The 22,269-nt window shown below is 38.5% G+C and overlaps 1 protein-coding gene across 1 annotated transcript in view; it reads right to left on the bottom strand.

Annotated features, from left to right (window-relative positions):
* Window positions 1-22,269, bottom strand: part of LOC111142610 (phosphodiesterase 11A) — a 392,040-nt gene that overhangs the window by 198,505 nt on the left and 171,266 nt on the right. Inside the window, exon 5 of the mRNA XM_022495917.1 lies at window positions 19,245-19,309. Coding sequence (XP_022351625.1) covers window positions 19,245-19,309 — 65 coding nt within the window. The remainder of the gene's footprint in view (window positions 1-19,244; window positions 19,310-22,269) is intronic.

The raw sequence follows: 22,269 nt of genomic DNA on the forward strand, positions 1-22,269 counted from the left end.
CCATTAAAATACATCTAAAGTTTGTATGTTTTAATATCTATGTTTAATAGCTTCTTATATTTGAATCATAAAACCATTTTGACGTTTAAGGTGGGGATGTTAAAATAAATTCTGGCTTAAAGAAAAAAAAATCAGCAGACCAAAAAAATCCTTGAAATAAGAGTCTGATGCTATAGTAAATGGAGTTGATTCCATTTACTCTATCACCAAGAACCGTAAGATACCTGGGAATAAACCTAACCAAATAGGTAAAAGATCTGTACTCGAGGAACTGCAGAACACTCATGAAAGTAATTGAAGAAGACGAAAAGATAGGAGACCATTCCACGCTCATGGATCAGAAGAATAAACATTGTTAAAATGTCTACACTGCCTAGAGCAATCTATACTTTCAATGCCATTCTGATCAAAATTCCACCGCATTTTTCAAAGAGTTAGAACAAATAATCCTAAAATTTGTATGAAACCAGAAGAGACTCTAAATTGCTCAGGAAATGGTGAAAAAGGAAAACAAAACTGGGGTCATCACATTGCCTGATTTTAAGCTTTACTACAAAGCTGTGATCACCAAGACAGCATGGTACTGGCACAAAAACAGACACATAGACCAGTGGAACAGAGTAGAGAGCCCAAATATGGACCCTCAACCCTATGGTCAAATAATCTTTGACAAAGCAGGAAAAAATATACATTGGAAAAAAGACAGTCTCTTCAATAAATGGTCCTGGGAAAATCGGACAGTTATATGTAGAAGAATGAAACTCAACCATTCTCTTACATCATACACAAAGATAAACTCAAAATGGATAAAAGACCTCAACATGAGGCAGGAATCGATCAGAATCCTAGAGGAGAACATAGGCAGTAACCTCTTTGACATCGGCCACAGCAACTTCTTTTAAGATATGTCTCCAAAGGCAGAGGAAACAAAAGTGAAAATGAACTTTTGGGACCTCATCAAGATCAAAAGCTTCTGCACAGCAAAGGAAACAGTCAACAAAACAACAAAACAAAGAATGGGAGAAGATATTCACAAATGATGGTACAGACAAAGGGCTGATACCCAAGATCTATAAAGAACTCCTCAAACTCAACACACACATAACAGATAATCACATCAAAAAAATGGGCAGAAGACATGAACAGACACTTCTCCAAAGAAAACATACAAATGGCTAACATACGCATGAAAAAATGTTCATCATTAGCTATCAGGGAGATTCAAATCAAAACCACACTGAGATACCACCTTACTCCAGTTAGAATGGCCAAAATTAACAAGACAGTAAACAACATGTGTTGGAGAGGATGTGGAGAAAGGGGAACCCTCTTACACTATTGGTGGGAATGCAAGTTGGTGCGGTCACTTGGAGATTCCTTAAGAAATTAAAAATAGAGCTTCCCTATGACCTGCAATTGCACTATTGGGTTTTTACCCCAAAGATACAAATGTAGTGAAAAGAAGGGCCATCTGTACCCCAATGTTCATAGCAGCAATGGCCACAGTCAATAAACTGTGGAAAGAATCAAGATGCCCTTCAACAGACAAATGGATAAAGAAGATATGGTCCATATATATTATGGAGTATTATGCCTCCATCGGAAAGGATGAATACCCAACTTTTGTATCAACATGGATGGGACTGGAAGAGATTATGCTAAGTGAAATAAGTCAAGCAGAGAGAGCCAATTATCATATGGTTTTGTGTACTTGTGGAGCATAAGGAATAACACGGAGGACATGAAGAGATGGAGAGAAGGGAGCTGGGGGAAATTGGAGGGAGAGACGAACCATGAGAGACTATGGATACTGAGAAACAAACAGGGTTTTGGAGGGGAGGAGGGTGGGGGATTGGGTGAGCCTGGTGGTGGGTATTATGGAGGGCATGTATTGCATGGACACTGGGTGTGGTGCATAAACAATTAATTCTGGAACACTGAAAAGAAATTAAAACAAAAGAAATAGAGGGGGAAAAAGGAAGTAAGAGTCCGAGAAAAGGAAAATAAATACAGTTGTCACTTAACTTCAGTGACTCTTCCTTAAAAAGTAAAAATTAACCACTTAGCTTATTTTGACTCTTTAAAAAGTAGACTCCTCTAAAATCAAGATTTGTTTAAAATAACATCAAAATTGTAAAGAAATCTTTTACTTGTATTCACTAGAACCAGGTACCTAAAAAGATGCAGGTTTTTAAGTGAGTTTCCCTCAAAGGGCTACAGTTTAGTCTTCTTTCTCAGTGCTATCTTGAGTCCCAAATACGAGACCCACACTGACTTCAAAGAGAGCTTCACAAGCTCAAATATATTGACAGTGGAAGGTAAAACAGAATTGCCCTATTACAGATAACACATCAATAAAGGTCTTTTCCCTTTTTTGCTTAAAGAAGTTGGCAGTGTGAACCCATCTGTATATGGATAGATAGCCAGCTCAGCACTGTCCCTACCTATACAGAAAGAGGTGTTGGGAGAAACTAAAGGGGCCACAACTTTGGGGAGCTCACAAACTGTGACAGTGGTTTATGGTAAATACCCTAATGGAAAAATGTACAGGCATTACAGGAACAGAGAAAAGAAGGGTCAGTTTTGTTTGGGCTGGGAATGGTATTTGGAAAATTACTTCCCAAAAGGAAGTTGGTCTAAGCTGATGTTTACAGAAGTAAAAGTTCCTAAAAACAATCCAGACAAAAACACAGCATGAGTAAAGCTTTAGAAGTTTGAGGTTTTCTGTATTGACATGATAAATATTAGAGCTAAAACTTAGGATACATGGTGGAAGTGATCAATAAGGCTATTATGTGGTCCCATGGACATACTTTATATCCACAACCAAATATATACTGATGATTTCCACATCTACAGCAGCAGCCCATTGATTCCTGACTTCCTTACATTTATATCCAAGCACTTTCTGGACAATTCTTCCTTGTCATTTCCAGGCACCTCAAATTTAACGTTTTTAAGGCTACATTAATATATTCTCCTTGATGTGCTATAACAATTATTAATGAAAACCATAACCATTAACTAACAATTTATCATTAGGTCAGGAGCAGAAGTGTCAACATAGGCACATCTATTTTCTCATTATCAAGAAATGATTGTCAAGTCTCTTTGCTATCTTGAGTATTATCCAGTGGGGACAGGATTCAGAAAGGCAAAGAAACAGGACAGGAACTCCAAGAACTCTTTAGGACAGATATTTCTCTTTTCTGTTTTGCAAACAAAAACTGTTTTTTTGATCTATAGGTTGTGCCTGATACTATTTGCCATTTTGTTTCATTGATTAGAGGTCATTCTGAGCTTTGGTTCACAGAGAGACACTCTATTCCTTACTTCTTCTCTTTGGGTAAAACTTTCTATCCGTGGGTCCTTCCTGAAGCCTCACGCTGTGCAACATTATTTGAAGTTGTCTTTCAATTAGGAGATTAAGGAACTAAGTCAGTACCAGTGGGACTCAAAGCTAGCACCCCAGCAAGAGAGTCTTAAATACCCAGAATTGAGACATGAATAATTCCCTACTGGTTTCAGTATATCTTTGAAGGTTACCAAACAAATCTTTCAGTCATAAAAAGTAATGGGAGAGAGTGTAATTACCAAGCAGAGCTAGCCTGTCAATTGTCGCAGTGTGGTAAGTGAGGAAGATGCCCTAAGTTGCAGCAGTTCCAAAACCTTACCATGACCTGATGGACTTATCTTTAGGGTCTTGCCTGAGGACACTTCATCACACTCTGATTTCTCCTGTTTTAAGCATTCTGTGTTATTAGAAATTAAGACATGGTGGCCAAAGAACACATTTTCTGTCCTTCATTTCCTCAAGTTGTACCATTAGAGTGATGAGATTTATCACTCACAGGAGTTGGTATCACTTTGGGGAAGAGTCTTGTGACACTCGGATGGGTGTCAGATGGCATCACTGCGAGTGGTTGATGTCTACAATTTAGCATCATATAGTGACAACTGCTTGGTTTCACAGCCAAGCAAATCTGGAAGGGTTTTTCATATCTCGGCCCAACATTTCCTAGTTGTGAGACTACAGATAAAATTTTAATAACTCTTAGTTTCCATAATGGAAAATCGGGGGAATAAAATGCATTTTGTAGGGATGATTTGAGGATACAATAATATAACATTGATGAATGCATGGCACATAAAAAGCTCTCATAAATATCAATTCCTTATATCACAAAGATTTTTCTTCTATTAAAAACACTAAGGTGAGACATGCTCTGTTCAACTGCTTCTTTCCTGGGGCAGGAGAGATGTTAACTGTTTTTGACTGTGGCATCATTTTCATATTTGGAGACTTACTGACGAGAAAATGTGCTAGCTGGCAAAATTGTTGATAGTAGAGCACACAGTTAAAATTCCTATCCTACTAGATGTTCCAAGTAACCCCACCACATCTCTCTTTGGGGGTGCTCTGGCCAACTGCATCCATCTGTTCTTCTATCTTTGAGGGCATACCTTCCTGACAAGCTCTGGGCATATGTCTACAACAGAGCCAGAAAGGAGAAGTGGACTCAATGTGTTAAAATAGTAACTCAAGTCTGTTAAATAAGAGACCTACAAAAGTAAGAGTCAAATATAAAAACCAATCATTAAGGCCTTCAAGTTGCCATAATTCTGTTTACTGCATAGCATCAATCTAAGAAACAGTTGACCTACGTGGGATACTTTATTATGCTTGATCTCAGTACTTATTCATGTGTCTTGTTGTTCATGGAACATTTTTATAGCTTTCTTCTCCTCTGTGACAGTTTTTCTAGAGTGACAAGCCCATTGGTCCAAAATAAACCAGGGTAATGAGAGAGTTTGTCTTTCATTTCAGTCTTTATGTTCAAAGGCAAGAAAGAGAAAAAACAGAAATTACATATGGTTAAGAGGTAAAGGTTAGTCACTCGAGAAATATATGTCCTTGACTTTCTTAAGATTTTGGAAGACATACAACTGCATCTTAAAAATGTTTCTTCTCTTTCATTTATGTTTATTTCTTATGATTAGCATCATGCAAATGTACATGAACACATATACCACTAGTGTCATGGAGGGTATTTATAAAATAGCATTATTTGGGGGGGAAAAGCATGCAAGTCCAGAAGTATCAAAGTGACAAGTTTCCTTGAGAGGTATGCTTAGATCAGATATAAAATGTTTCAGTGGAAGCACTCCAGTCTCATAACACTCTGTATATTTTTAGGGAAAGGAATCAGAACTATAGAGTTGACTCTGTCACAATAGAGTTTCCTGGTTAAGAACTAGGCTTTATGCCAAGAGGGAGCCTTAGAGCTCAGTCTCTGGTAGCAGTCTTGTCTTCTACTGAGTTAACTCAGATCTGCTGAAAAACCTCCTTGCTAAACAATAGAAAGGGGATAAAAATGAACCTCCTGGGCCATCTGCATCTCTCTTCTTCAATTAGCAACATTAATATTGGCATCATGAGGTTTAGCAGCCCTGAACTTGCTAGACAATAGTCAAGAAGAATGTCTGTCCTAAAGCTCTTGTTTTAAAGGAAGTGACATAGCAACACAAATCTTGCTTCTGGTCCAAGATGATTGGGGGTGGTGGTGACAGTGCTGTTTTAATTTTTAACATTTTAAAGGTTTCCTCATTTTCTTGAACTCAGAATAGAATATCATCTTTTTATTCATATGAATACACATCACAGGCTTCCTAGCACATGTTTTCTAGCACAGAAGAAAGAAGATCCATGAAGAAGAAGGTAGAAAAAAGAATATATTCATCATATACTATGGAGATGTTTTGTCTTACACCAGTGTGTGAGTTTGTCTACCATTTCCTATCACTCTAGGTAACAGAGATTAAAAAGAAGGTAAAAAGAAGAGGACAGTATTCCAAATTGGCAGAAGAAGGGCCACTGAAAATTTGTTCCTCCATAAAAGTAGTAAGAACACTAGCAATAATTGTCAAAATCAACTTTTTGAGAACTCTGCAAATTAAGAAAAGGCTTGCAAAAAATCTGAAGAATGTTTATTCTAGAAAAACAGTTGAATCTCTGTAAAGACAGCAAGATTTGGGGGCATTTTAATGGACTTTATTCCCATCCCCCTCTCCTCTTCTCTAGGGTAGCTATGAAGACCAAGAGCTACATAATCATGCAAGCTGTGAAAACCAGCATCCTAGCAGCCACTGGCAGAGGGAGAACAGATTTGGAGCTCCCTAAAATTCCTATCCCAAGAGAACTGTCATTATTTGACCTGTTTGGCAGCTCCATCAGAAACCTCCACTGAGTTTGACTTTATTCTACTTGACTTGGGGCTTACTTACTGAGAATAGCCTTCACCTCAGGGGCATTTGTGGGGAAAAAACCAGCAGCAATTGTTTAACACTGCATCTGCTGTAGCTACCTACAGGTAAGAGTTGCAGCTAACACGAAGTAGACTAGAAAACTTGAAGCAGCATGGAAATGAGATAATCCTAGGGGGTTTTGAAAAGCTCTGACATATTCCTGGAAATCTAGAAGGTCATACTCATTTGCAGAGTTGCATGTATGCCCAGGAAAGACCAAGAAGGCCCTAATCCCTTACCTCTGGCTGATCTTGAAGCTCTGTGTAAGCAGAAAGCAAAAGCTATGTAAACTTCCCCTCAGAGAATTGAAGGTATCACCCACATGTAAACAGATCCCTTCAGCGAGGCTGGAAGGTTTATTGGCTCAAGCCTTTTAAGAAAACCTGTGTCCAGGCATTAGCTGATTAGAAGCTAACCAAGCAGAGAATTCAGGAGCCGCATACAACAAAGAATCATTCAGGAAAGTCACTAAACAACCAAGAGCAGCAGTAACAATAACAGCAACAAATAGAAGCAACAACAAATCCTAGATGGAGTGAGTGCGAAGTGGATATGATCTCCAGAGTTTCCACACTACCTTATTTAAAATTTTCAGTTGTCAACAACAACAACAAAAAATAACTGAGATATACAAAGAAATGGGAAGGTACACACGCAAAAAAGCAATCAACATAAACTGTTCCTGAGTAAGTCCAGATGTTGGACTTACTAGAAAAAGACTTTAATTGAGCTATTATAAATATATTCAAAATACCAAAAGGAACCAAATCTAAAGAACTAAAGGAAAATAAGACAACAATGTCTCAACAAATACAGAATATTAACAAAGAGTTGGAAATTATAAAAAAGAACAAAAGAAGTTCTAGAATGAAAAATGCAGTAACTGAAATGAAAATTTCACTAAGAGTGTTCAACCGAAGGACTTTGAAGCCAGAAGAAAGAATCACCAAAGCTGAAGATGGATTAATCAAGAATATCTGATTTGGGAAGCAGGGTAGAATCTCAGAGACATGTGAGACACCATCAAGCATATGAACATTACGGGACTCTCCAAAAGCAGGAGACAGGAAAAGGGGCAGAAAGAATATTTGAAAAAAATAATGGCTAAATACTTCCCATGTTTGGTTAAAAGAAATATTAATATATACATTCAAAAAGCTCAACAAATTCTCATTTGAGGATAAACTCAAAGGGACCCACACCCATATACAACCTGACTAAACTGTTGAAAACCAGTACAAAGAAAGAATCTTTTGAAAGCAACGAAAGAGATGTGATTCATCACAAGCAAGTGATTCTCAGTAAGTTTAAGAGGTCCATGATTAAAAACCATGGAGTCCAGAAGGCCGTTGAATGACATATTCAAAGTGCTCAGAGAAGACTGTCAACCTTATCAACAGATTGTATAACACATTTCATTCACTTGTGCTAACTAGTGCAAAACTTACACAAACAAAACACTCCCCAAGATGCCAAATTTGAAGCATAACATATATTTGAGTGAAAAATTTCTTGAAAGTTTGGGTTGTATGTTTCATATGACCACCATATTTAAAAATAACCAGTATAGGCATTGACTGAGGCCACACACGCTACATGTATAAATCAAACAAGGCTTATGAGTCTAAAGCCGTGTTTTTCCAACAGCGGATCACAGCAAAATAGTGAATCATGAAATCAATTTTGTGAGTTAGGACAGCAGATTGTTTGCTTGTTTGTTTTTAAAGAACAGAATACATCAAAATATACATACAGTGTAAAGGTAAGTTTGGTTTTATAAAACTTGTTTTTGATAGTATATGTACATTTTTGTGTGTATTTATGTACATTAACTAGATTTGGATAGAAAATATATCTTTTGTTATAGGTTGTAATTAAAAAAGGTTGAAAGCCACCATTTAAAGGACACCCAAAGAAATTGGCACAGTTAGGACTCACAGTGAAGACACTTAGCAACTTTCTTCAAAGTAGGAGCAGAATTTCTGATTCCTAAAGTCCTCATCAGGGTTAGGTAGCAGTGTGCAAGTGAAGGTGGGTTACATCACACTTTCTGGAAGCGTAAGCCCAGAATCATATTCGTAATCTGGAAAGGTGCTAGAGATCATCTCGCCTGGGCCAGGTGCATCTCAGGGTTATAAAATGTACAATATGATTGCAGGGTACAATCACAATAAAGTGAATAAACAAAATCCTCAGTCATCATACTTAGTCTTTCCAGGCTACGATGGTCTATTCCAAGTTGATTCCTGAATACATCACTGCTGCTGGATAAGAACAAAGAACCTCTCTGCGAGTCTTATTCACAGACTCATGAGTCAATCTTGGAGCTCCTCCTGTTTTGTCTCATTATAGTCACGTCTCATAGAAGTCAGTTCCCCTTTATTAACTGGCCAGATTTAGGCCATGGGGCCTGTAAGCCTAAAGGAAAGAGTTAAAGAGAAGTAAGGAAAGTAAGCAAACCACAGCTGGAAGGAGTAACTTGTTTGCAAAACTAGATTCCACACAGAATTGTAAGGAAAGGAAAAAAATCAATAAGGCATTGAAACGTAAGTTTCAGTATTCTGACCTAAAAAATGAAATGTAGAAAACTAATGTTGAGAAGAATCACAGGACTGTCCAACCTAAAAACTGAAAGAAACCCTAACCGTCCCCTAAGGTGCTTCTCAGAGTTGAGATATACACACCTTCAGGGGTAGGTGTAAATGAGCTGAGGGGTATAAAAGCCACAGGAAAAAGAATGTGTGGAAGTGTCATATTATTTGATGGAATCTACAATACCATCAATTATAAGATGCATTGTTACTTTTGAACCATAAAAAAAGGACAAAAAATGCTATGAGGCATTTTGTTCTTAACACTTATACTATTTTAATCTTATGTTAAAAAATCTTTTAGATTTGGTATAAATTTTATGATATGCCATTCTTGATGGAAAATTTAAACTATACAAGTTGACTATATATAAAAGGAAAAATTATAAGTAAAATAAATTGACTAAGACATTTCTAAAATTTCCTCAAATTCAGTGTCACTATTCTGAATCACTTTTCAAAATGCAGTCATCGATGATTACAGATAACGTCCTCTTAGCTGTCAGGATATTGAGGATGCAGCATTTCTTAGAAGAGGGCTCCACTTCCATCTCTAGGACTCTCTTCCAAATAACCAGCCCCCTCCGGCAAGCTTTGATGCTGGCATTCTATTTAACTTAGTAGGAAGCGTCACTGGAAAGTTTTTAGGCAAAACCAGTCTCATATTCTTCCCTCGAGTGATCTTTAGTTGGTTTGTTGCCAGAAATTTTAAGGGGTTGTTGTTGTCAGTCATGCCACCAGCAAATGTTCAACTGTGCAGCCCCACGTCTAAAACTGAGTCAAGACCTAAGGAAGCTTGAAGGTTAGGTAGGCAGGGCTCCTGGTCATCTGTTCTACATGGCTGGCTACGCACAACTCATTCACCAGTTCAGGCGCCATTTATTTATCTGTGCTTCTGTGTTCACATCACTGAGTTCAAATTCACTCTCATACGAGACTGGGTTCAAACTCATGCACTAAGAGTGCCTTAAGTTTCCTATTTGTGCACAAGACACTACTACAAATTAGCAGCTTGGCACAATACCCTTTTATTATCTCACAATTCTGGAGATCAGAAGTTTGTCATGGCTTGGCTGGATTTGCTGCTCAAGATCTCACAAGAGCAACATCAAGGTGTTGAGAAAACTGCAACTCCGCTGGGGGTTCTGGGGAAGAATCAAGTTTGTTGTTGTTGGAAGAATTCAACTCCTTGTAATTGCAGCGCTGAGGTCATGGTTTCCTTGACATGTGGCCCTCTCCATATTTAAGCAGGAATATGTGTCAAATCCTGCTTGTGTTTTAAATCTCTGACTTCCCTTATTGGCTGCATCTCTCTGGCTTCATTTCTTGTCCTCAATTGGAAGAAAGCTCTTAAGTTTCTAAGGGTTTGTGATTAGAATGGGCCACCCAGAAAATACAGAATAATTCCCCTATTTTAACATCAATTGACGAATTGCGTGTGCAAGTGTCTTTGGCCATGAAATGTAACACATTGATGGATATGACATCTGAAGGTGAGGGTCCCGGGAGCCAAAATTCTGTTTCCCACATTTAGTTTGATTAGTTTAAAATTACATATGGTGGCAAGTTTTAACCATTTGACATTATACACAGTGTTATGTTGAAATGCTGCATTTTGTAATCTATGCTCCTGAGGGTGGTCATTTTAGTAACTTTGGCACTGACAAGCATGGCAAAGGAAACTGGGATTTTCTCAGCATTTCCTATTTGACTAAGTTCAGAGTTTCCTTATTTCTTTAATTGAATCACTTGTCCTAGAAATTCAACAGCCTCTGACACATTGGAAGGTTTTGACAAATTGATAATCCACACTTTAATAGCAGTCTCGATCATGCATGGAGATGGTTACACCACCCTCTTACTGTTTTGAAATTTCTTTCATTTCTCGTGAGTGCTTTGGCAATTTCTCTTGTCTTCAGTTGCATGACTTGGCATTCGTAAGTGATCCTTTATTATGTATTTCAGTAACAAAGCATAGTCTAGCTTCATCTCCTGTTGAGTTTCTTCCTCGGTTTTTGCTTTGCAAGAACATCTAGACCATGGCCATTTGTCTAGATGGCCATGGCCATTCTTGCTTTGCAAGAACATTTAGACCATTGTTTCCCAACAATATATATTTTCATCACTAATATCAAATTTACACTACATTTCTTATTTCCATGTTTTTCTGTGAAACAATAACTGTTCATTTCAATGCCAGATCATAGTATAATCTTATTAGCGACATATTAAACAGCATCTAAACCCAATTAAACCTTCAGCCTTAATAGAGTAAAACATTAGATGGCCAAGAGAATTTCTTCCAGGCAGAAGCCTGCAGGAAAACTGGGAGTGCTGCCGGTAGCACTTCTTTCAGAACAAAAATTCAACACTTAGTAACCTGCAAATGTATGCAAATTACTTAACCTCTCTGAGTCTTAGGTTCCTCATTTGTAAAATGAGGACAATAAAGTCTAATGCGTTGGGCATTTGTGAAATTAACTTAAACAACATAAATGTGACATATGAATCTTTCAATGACAGTTAATTCTCTTTTCCTAATTAGATTTAAAAAATCCCTATAATGCTCAATAGTTGATTTCCAGACTCATTGCTTCCTGGAACTTAGTTGCTGGGAAAGACATTCGGTAGACATTATCTATTTCATCTTCCTCATTTAATGAGTGTATAGTCTCCTCGGGCTGCCATAACAGATTTCTACAAACTTGGTGGTTTCCAACAGAAATTTATTCTCTCACAATTCTGGAAGCCAGAAGACCCAAATCAAGGTATTGCCAGGGCCATCTTTCCTCTAAAGCTCTAGGGGAGATTCTTTCCTTGCCTTTTCCAGCTTCTGATGGCTCTTACTGTTCCTGGACTTGTATGTATCATTCCAATCTCAGTTTCTGTCTTCACATGGTCTCTCCGCTATGTCCCTATATGTCCTCACCAATCATTGGATTTATGGCCCACCCCATATCCAGCATGACTCCACCACAAGACCCTTAATTAATTGCATCTACCAAGACCCTCTTTCCAAATAAGGTCCTATTTTTTTTAATATTTTATTTATTTATGAGAAAGAGAGAGAATGAGCAGGGGCAGGAGCAGTGGGGGAGGAAGATGTTGGGGAGAACATCTCAGAGGCTCTGCACTCAGTGGCCAGATCTCACAACCCTGAAATCATGACCTGAGCTGAAACCAAGAGTTGGACACTCAACTGATTGAGCCATCCAGGTGCCCTGAAATGAGGCCCATCTAAGGTTCCAGATGGACACAAATTTTGAGGGGACACTATTCAACCCACTGGACCGAGGAAAGAGTTTTTATTGAAATAATTGAAAAGAGAACAAATGTTTAACCTTACATATCTCTGAGTATTCAAGGATCTCTTGTTTTTTTTTTTGTTGTTGTTGTTTTTGTTTTTTTTTTTGTTTTTATCTTTATATTCTCAGAAGTGGCCTGTAACAGTATAACTTCTAGGTTTTGCAAGGTAGGAATGACTGCTCAGAAAAGCCTTTGGATGAAACACCAGAGCTCCAGTAGCCACTGAAGACAGCAAACAAAAGACAAAGTGAGGGCAATATTTTAGCACTGAGCACAGCAGACAGTTCAGACAAATCCATTACCCGTCCTATCCCTGGGAATTTCTCACTGGTCATGTTTTTCTCTTAAGTTCAAGCCTCTACCCATGTTTCTTAGCCCCCTTGATTCTTGAAGACCTGGTTTGCCTCTTCTTACTCCACCTTTTCCCCCCTGAATTATCTTCTTCTTAGACTCCTTTTAAACTCAAACCCCTGTATTAGTTTCCTATTGCTGTTATAACACATTTCCACAAACTTAAGTGGCTTTAAATAGCACAAAGCTATTATCTTACAATTTTGTTCCATCCTCTAGGGTAGAATCCATCTCCTTGCCCTTTCTAACTATTCAGCTTGACCACATGCCTTGTCTCGTGGCCCCATTCCTCCATCTTCAAAGCCAGCAAGGGCAGGTCAAGTCTTTCTCAAACCGCATCACTCTGACCTCTGCTTCTCTTGTCACAGCTCCTCCATTTATAAGGACCCTTAGGATTTTTTTTGTTGTTGTTGTTTCTTCTTTTTTTATTTTTATTTTTTTTATTGTGGTATGTTAGTCACCATAAAATACATCATTAGGATTACACTGAACCATTCAGATAACCCAGGATAATTCTCCCCATCTCAAGATTCTTATGCAGATCTGCAAAGTCCATCTTGTCAGCTAATATTCACAGGTCTCACTGATTAGGAGCTGGATATCTTTGGGGAGGCATTATTCTGAACTATTTGTCCTCATCTTTTCAAACAGAATATTTTAGCTCTCCACTCTCCAGGCTGACCTGCATGCCAAAAGGCTCCTTAAACCAAACATCTTGCCCTTTAGCTGCTCTGAGATTTCTAGCTTTATTTTTCTTTTCCTCTTCTAGTCACAACAAATGAAAAAGATAGCATAAAGATTAAGCTAAAAAAAAAAAAAGGATCACTTCCCACTAAAATAAATTTTATCCCCTCTACCTCTCTCTATTCTCAGAAGGCCTAAGTGGTTACAGAGCTCAGGTTTTAAATAACAATGTTTCCACTATATTCCATTAAATGTGAAAAATGCCCCTTTAATCAGTTGTTACCTTCTAGAAATTATAGATATTTGGCTTTTAAAAAAATACCTTAAGTAGCACAGCTGAGGAAGTACACTTTCCAAAGCAGCATCCAAACCTATACCTAGGAGATGAATCAACAGAATTTGGCCAAATATATTTCAAACTAAATAAAAATTTCTGTTAAGGTGTCCATTAAAAAAAAAAAAAGATGTCTATAAAAGTTCTTTTTCCGTTTCTAAGGTACACATGATCATTCAAACTACCTGTTCCCACTGAGGACAGAAAAGAGGTTTATAAAGTTTGAATAAGAGATCCAAGAAAGTTTATTCGAGTTGATTCACTAAATATTCTGAAATTAGGCTTCATAGGAAAGGTTCTAATAGTGAGATCTGAGGAAGTTGAGAATCAAATGAATCAGATAAAATCTTAATTTAAAAAAAAAGTCATCATTGAGAAGACAAGATGACTGTAAATAATGCATCAACAGTAAAATGTTCTTAAAAAGTGAGGTATTTACCACTTTCTGATACATTCTGATTCTGGAAAAAACTGGAAAGTATGTCCCATTCTGGGAAATACCACCTTAAGAAGGATTCCGGCAAGCTAGAGCACATCCAGGGGAGAGTGAAAAGATTGGCAAAGAGTCTGGAAACCATGAAGTATAAAAATCATCTAAGAATAGCAGTTGCTGACTTGGAAGAAGTAAGCACAGCAGATCCACGGCAGTCTTCCACTACTGAGCCACTGCCACCAGGGCAAGGCAGTAGATTCAAACCCTTGGTGGCTTTAGCTTGCCATTCTTCCAGCTCTTCTCCCACTCTACTGCCCAGACGAGTTTTCAAGACACAAATCTCAGTATGTCCCTGACTGTGATTACTCCCCTATGAGTAAGCATGTAGCCCGTCTCTAGGCCAGTTAAGAGGGCTTGAGCATTTCAGGACCTGATAAGACCCCTGCCCCAGTCCGTTGACATTCTGGGCAGCTGGATGTCCTTACAGGGGGTTAAGGGTCCCCAACATCAATTATGATAACTCTTTTGATAACAGCTCACAGCCCAAATTAAAGATCTGAAACATGCATCCTTAGCGTTCTCACCTCTGTCCCTCTGTTTACAATGTTTCCTCTTCCTGGAAGGTAGCTGTGTCACTAACTTTCTATTATCCTACAGGAACTAAGTGAAGTTTCATCACATCCAAAAGCTTTCCCCGAACATGGCCTTCCATTGTTATCCACATGAGTTGGGTAACCCTCCTCTCTACCAGAAAACCACCTGGCACAAACCTTTTAGAGGAAGTATTGACTTGCTTTACAGTCACTGATTTACTTGATAGCAGGATAAGAGCCTCAACTGAGCTACATCTGTACACGAGAAGGCATTTATTTGCACAAGGCAATGTGCAATGAGGGAAAGGGACTGTGAGGGGAGGCTTTGAGCATCTAAACCTGGTGGGCAACAATAAAGTAAGGTGGGGAAACCAAGAGAGCAACTTAATGGGTTGTTCTCTGGATTCTGGTTTCTAAGCCTTGTCCCATGGACTAAGTCCAAGTTATAGAGAAAGAAGGGCTACAGACAAAAGCTTTGGGCACTGAAAGATTTGGAAAAAATGGGGTACATGCAAAACTGTTTAGGGGCCCAACAACAATCTATAACACATGGTAGGGAAGGTGAGCCCTCTTCCCACTTATACACTCATTACCCAGCCTTGCTCAGATTTGGAAAGGCCACCGGTAACTCTGAGACAGTGCAGTGGATTCTGGAGTGGATGAGGGAGCCCATGCCCAGCAGATGCTGCTCTGTCAGGTCCAGAGGGAGAGGATTTAGGAGTGGACACTTGGAAAAATGATGAGTCAGTAATAAAATTATTTTGTTTCTGTTTGTTTAAATCTTAGGGACCCCCAGAACTAGTGTTAAGAGTGGCTTTTGCAAGGGGCTTCCACTACAAGGCAGAAATGACCAGCAGCTAAGTATAAATTATCACTGTTAATGTGACTCTACTTATAGCCATGGTCTGGAGGCCTGGTGAAATCTAGTTATGGTTATATTATATTCTTAACCAACTCTTCATTGGCCTTGAGATCCTTGAAGGCAGAGACTGCTGGTTTTTAAAAAAAACCTCTGTAGCCCCATTACCTATCTAGTTCCCAGCTAGATATTCTACATATGACAATTGAATGAAGGAATAAAATTAATGAAAGAACAACTATGTCTAATGGACAGATTCAGGACAAATAGGTGGAAGTTATAGGAACGTAAAATGCTCTTCTAACAATTAGAGAACCCCATCAGTAGAAAAAGCCCTTGCTGGCACAGTTAGAATTTTATCACGGGAAGAGTTGTCAAGGATGCCCCAGAGAAGCTACATCCTTCATGGACAGAAATATATCAGATCATTTCTAACTCTAAAACTGCTTGGTATTAATTACGTAAGACCAAGATAAGTGCAGCCATGACAAAGGAGTTAGCCCCACAGGGCAATATGCAAAAATGATGAGTTAGCAACAAAACCGTTGTTTTTGTTTTGTTTTGTTTTAAAGATTTTATTTGACAGACAGAGATCACAAGTAGGCAGAGAGGCAGGCAGAGAGAGAGGAGGAAGCAGGCTCCCTGCCTAGCAGGGAGCCCGATGCGGGGCTCAATCCCAGGACCCTGAGATCATGACCTGAGCCAAAGGCAGGGGCTTTAACCCACTGAGCCACCCAGGCGCACCTGTTTGTTTAAAAAAAAAAAGTCTTCAAGGACTGTCTATAAAAATCAGCAAGCTTTAAGCCAGAATTCATCAGAATTAAAACTGTACCCTGAAACATTGTTGCATGAAACCATAGACATTATCTTCAGAAGCTATATTATTATAACTCTGAATGATGTCCAGAGGACTAAGGTGTCTAATGGACATTATCTACAGTGAAGATGTTAAGTGATGAAAGGTTAAAGAAAAGATTTACAATGTGTTGAGAGCAGGCTGTGATTTGTAGACTCATAGCCTGTTTCAATGACTCTTCCACAGCCTCCGCTGAGGTAAATGCTGGAGTCACTTGTCTTTATTTCTTTAACATCCAATAAATGACCAAAAGATCCCCATGTCTACAAGAAGGAAATTACTAGACAATGCAGGAAAGGTCTTCTGAGATAAATGAACATTCTAAATTAATTTAAAGGCCACAAATAGAATGATGGAGTGTACTCCTTCATAATGTCAAAGTTCAAAGGCACTTTTCAAATGTCTCTTTAAAGAAAATCTGACCTTTTTTTCTTTCCTTCTTTCTTACTTTATTATCAGAAAGTTTGCCAAGGACACTCTGAGCTTTGGGTCATTCTGTTTTGACATGGATGTTCTTTCATCATTAAAAATAATTGAAAGATCAGAAATATTTAACTTTGCAGTGACCAAGAGGACACATTCAGTAGCATAAAAAAGAACAATATTGAAGTACTAGTATTTCAAAGGTTGTGTTTTAATAACTCCATAAACCTTTCCCCCCTCATGTATGATGGAAAGCTTACATGAGGCCATGACTGGCTCAAGGAGTAAGTAGGAATAGCCATTTTTCTTCTAAGGTATTTCATGTTATTGTACATGAAGACTTTAGGAAAACTGCTCCACACACCACTAATAACTCTCTATGTCTAAATATTTTCTTAAGGTATAGATTGGCTGACATTAAATACAGATGAGGACATAAATATATTTGCAGGAAAACAGAAACCTCTTATGAAAGGACTCTTTTCCCCCATCTTTTTTTTTTTTTTTTTTTTTTTTAAATTTTTTTTTTTTTTATTTTTTTTACAGAGAGAGATCACGAGTAGACAGAGAGGCAGGCAGAGAGAGAGAGGGAAGCAGGCTCCCCGCTGAGCAGAGAGCCCGACGCGGGACTCGATCCCAGGACCCTGAGATCATGACCTGAGCCGAAGGCAGCGGCTTAACCCACTGAGCCACCCAGGCGCCCCCTCTTTTCCCCCATCTTAAGGTATAACTCACAGACAGTAAAATTTACCCTTTTTAGTGTACAGTTCTGCAAATTTTGATAAATGCAGCCATACAACCACAGTCACAGCAAGATAGAGAACAATTCCATCACACCCCAAAATTCCCCTGTGCCCCTTTGTAGTAAACCCCTCTCTCCATCTCCAGCTCCTACAAACTACTAATCTGCTTTCTGTATCTATAATTTCACCTTTTCAAAAGTGCCTTATAAATGGAATTATATGGTTTGTAGCAAAAGCCTCTTTTAAATTTCATGCACTGGATAAAAATTAAAGTAACTAAATGATGTGTCGATTTTAATGTACTGATTTCTATTTCCTGGACTTAAGGCAATGATGGATATATAAAATCAAATTACCCTTGAATATTACATCTTGAATCAGGTAGTGCCCAGGGAGCCTTTTGAATATATAGATCTAATGGGGGGTTTGGGGGGGTAGAAGGAAAAAATGAAACAAGATAGGACTGGGAGGGAGACAAACCATAAGAGAGTCTTAATCTCATAAAACAAACTGAGGGTTGTGGCGAGTGGGGGGTGGTTGAGTAGGGAGAGGGTGGTTGGGTTATGGACATTGGGGAGGGTATGTGCTATGGTGAGTGCTGTAAAGTGTGTAAACCTGGTGATTCACAGACCTGTACCCCTGGGGCTAATAATACCTTATAAGTTAATGAATATATAAATCTTTAGGACTTCAATTTCGACATATGGAATCAAAATCTCTCAGTGAGGGTTCTGGGAATTGTCTTCATCAAGTTCTGCAAGCTTGATTCTGATTGATCAGCCAGATTTGGGAAACATTAACCCAACAGACATTCACTGTATAAGATTAACTACCAGGTTGTAAATTATATGTGGGAATAGGATCAAAGTTCAGAGGCTGGAAGAGTTTTATTTGGTAACCTTGTCCTTGGATGTGGCTAACACTTACTGCCTGCAGGACCTTTAACAAGTCACTTAAACTCGCTGAACCTTGGTTTTCTCCTCTGTCATGCCGGAGTAATGATGCTGACTTCATAGGATTATTTGGGGGATTAAAGGCCTATAAAGCCTTTAGACAGAACCTGGCACATTTGGCACTCAGTGATTGGAAACTGCTTATCGTGCTGGCCTTGGTATCAGTATTCACATCATTATCATCATCACGCCAGCAGAAACACTTTACATGTCTTTCTCCATATTTCTGCATTTTAGTCAGTCTCACTATTTCTTAGCCCTTCCTCTAGAAGGGACCAAAGTAAACAGAATCCACTTTGGTAGCATCTCAACTGGTATTCAGGGCAGTACAAATGCACTGATTGTCCCCAACCCTCACCTTTACCTCAAAGATGTCAATGGGACCAAAAAAAAAAAAAAAAGAAAAAAAAAGGAGGGACACTTTCCCTCTTTCCCAAGGGTACATTATTGACCAAATATAAGCAAACGAAAGGGAGGAAGAGAAGCAAAGGGACAGAATAAAGCAGAAAATCAGGCTGTCTGTGTAGTTAGGGAATCTCTAAAACTTGACTTCATTCATTTGCAGTTTTATTGTGCGGTGTAGATACATGTATTTTTAAGCTGTAGTTTCTTGAAAATTTTTACTATTGAGGTAGAGTTGACATAGAAAGGCAGCAGTTTTTATGTAAGCTGTGAAATACAGATGAGTGATGGTATTTGTCTTCACTTGCTGATCTAAAGAAAGAACTCCTATCCTCAAAGAATTACATGATGCCAACACCAAGGACTGAAGACAAGGAACAAAAGACAAACCTGAAACTCACAAGCCCTACCTGTTCTCAGCATCAGCACTGCACTTTGGGGACATCAATTCAAAGGATTTGGTGAACTTCACCACCTGCCACACAGAAAGACATAAATTCAAGTCAATTAAAGCCTTCTTGCAGTTTAACATAATGCAACAAACATTTTTCAGGCTTACAATGATAATTACAAAAATTGGAGATTAAATAGCAATTTTAAGTGGAGAAGTCTCAAGGGACAAAAAAGAAAATTCTAGCCTACATTTTGGGTTTTACATCTAACATGGCACACATTGCCAAAGTTTTAATACATTTTACTAAATATGCATATATGTTTTCCAAGTTTTTATTTCAATCCCAGTTAGTTAACATACAGTGTAGTATTAAGTTTCAGGTATAGAATATAGTGATTCAACACATCTATACAACACCTGGTGCTCGTCACAACAAGTGTCCTCCTTAATCCCCGTCACCCATTTCACCCATCCCCCCACCCACCTCCCCACTAGTAACCATTAGTTTGTTCTCTGCAGCTAGGATTCTATTTCTTGGTTTTCCTCTCTTTTTCTTTCCTCATAAAGAAACAAAACAAATGAACATTGGCGGAAGATTAAATGTGTTGTATTTTTACAGTGAGGTGTTTACTACCTTGTGGTAGTCCTGCCAAGGGACATCTCATTTGAAAACATTTTTAACTTTGCATTGCCCCTTTAACAATCCAGTCAATACACATGGAGAAAAAGTTAGAGACAAAACCTGGAACAGTAGGCCCTCCATGAACCCAAGGCTCCTGAAGTCACTTTCCCTGATTTAACATTGTTCTCAGGTAAATATTTTATTGCCACCAACCCCTGCCCCCTGCTCCAAGGGTAAAGAAGAGAAAGCCATCTTCTTTTTTTTTTTTTTAAAGATTTTATTTATTTATCTGACAGACAGAGATCACAAGTAGGCAGAGAAGCAGGCAGAGAGAGAGGAGGAAGCAGGCTCCCTCCCGAACAGAGAGCCCGAGGCGGGGCTCTATCCCAGGACCCTGGGACCCTGGGATCATGACCTGAGCCGAAGGCAGAGGCTTTAACCCACTGAGCCACCCAGGTGCCCTGAGAAAGCCATCTTCTTCAAGGATCATCCCTAGTGTGGAGACTTCCTCTCTCACCTGTCTTGTAAAACCAGCATATTTGGTGCAAGAACCTGATCAAGATTTATTACACTTAAAGAGAATTTTGGACACAGGAAATGTAAAGGTATTTTTTATTATTAGCTACTATTGAGTTCTTACTATAAACCAGGCTCTACATCAGAAGTTTCTTTGACTATTTAAGTTCCTTAGTACAACTCTATAAAGCAAGGCTTTTTATCTTCAGTGGATAGATGAGGAAACTAACCCATAATATTTAAGAACTTGATCAATTTCACACGACTAAATGGGGCACCTGGGATTAAAGCAAGTCTGCATGATTCTAAAGTGTCAGGTCTTCCAACAACACTAAAAATTTTGAGTGGGAAGAGTACCATTTCTGGCCCTCTTTTGACAAGCTATACCAATTGATTTAAAAAAAAAAAATGAGGCCCTCATACTGAAAGGAGTCATCTGAATGTCACTGAATGCTTCCAAGGTTGACATTTAAATTTGCCTTAGCTGGATACAGTCATGCTTCAAAGGCCTTTTAAATTAACCACTTATGAGGAATTGATGGGCACCTGAGAAAACGATTTGGAAACTGGAAATAGATTAAATATTAAAACAGCTTTATCAGTGAGGTAATGAACCCAAACTAAGAAAATTCAACATTAAGAAAAAGAGAAAAGAAAAGAAAAGCCCAGCACAAAGAAAATTGTGTGTGACTAGTTGAATACAGAGCAGTGACAATAGACCAATTGCAAGGAAATGCCCTTGACAATTAGAGCACAAATTTCATTTCATATTCCAGCATGAACAGAGCCTCTACAAAATTCTTCATTGTGGTCAATTTGACAACAATATCTCCTATCCTACACTCTTCACTACAATATGACCCTGCCACCCTCCTACCAAGTGGTAGGGTCTATGTTCTCTTCTCTTGAATCTAAGTGGGTTATTGACTGACCACTTTAACCAATAGAGTGTATAGAATGAATGTGATGTGCCTTCTGGGATCATCATAAAAGGCAATGCACCTTCTGTGTCTTCTGATGGAATATTTGTGCCTGGAGTCCTGAGATACCATGTAAGAGGTCCAGCTACCCTAAGGCCATTCTGCTGAAGAGGAGCCACACCACATAGAAGATGTCACATGTATTTGTTCTGGTCAGAAGCTCCAGGCTCTAAGTCCTTCCAGTCTAGGAATCAGACATAGGGATGAACAAAGCTTCAGATGATTCCAGTTCTCAGTCCTTAAGTCACCCCTGGTCTCTATGTTTCTCCAACTGTGTGTGGCCTCAGATATCCTGAGAAGAGGCAAGCCATCCTTGTGTTCCCTTTTCTAAATTCCTGATCCATAGGATCTGTGATCATAACATTGATTTAAGCCTCTAAATTTTGGCTTTATTTGTTACACAGCAAAAATAACCAGAACACCTATCTTAATCGAGGACTTCAACAGAAACCAATCACTTAGAAATCTTTATCCATTTGTAATATTCTTGGGTCTCACAAGGCTAGGAAGCCACAACGAAACTATCTGCTATCACCAAATAATAAATCCCTCAAACTATATCCCAAATAATTTTTAAACTTAAAACAAAAATAAGGTACAAAGTAGTAGTATTTCATTTATGTTTGCATTATAGAAAATTGTCACGGATCTTAAAAGGAGGGAGTTAGTCCTTTATCTCTGCTTTGATCACTCATGATTTGTGATTTCTTTCCACTATTTTGTTAGATGACAGAAATTTTTTTTCCCTATTTCACCATGTTTATGCTGTTGCTATGGACTACATGTTTGTGTCCTCCAAAATTCATATGTTGAAACCCTAATCTTCAATGTGATAGTATTTGGAGATGGAATCTTTGGGAGGTGATTAGATCATGAGGGTGAAGCCTCATAAGGGATTAGTACTTTTACAAGAAGAGGCAGAG

This window comes from Enhydra lutris, unplaced genomic scaffold (genome assembly GCF_002288905.1).
Source record: "Enhydra lutris kenyoni isolate GAN:26980312 unplaced genomic scaffold, ASM228890v2 scaffoldscaffold1, whole genome shotgun sequence".
Lineage (NCBI taxonomy): Eukaryota > Metazoa > Chordata > Mammalia > Carnivora > Mustelidae > Enhydra > Enhydra lutris.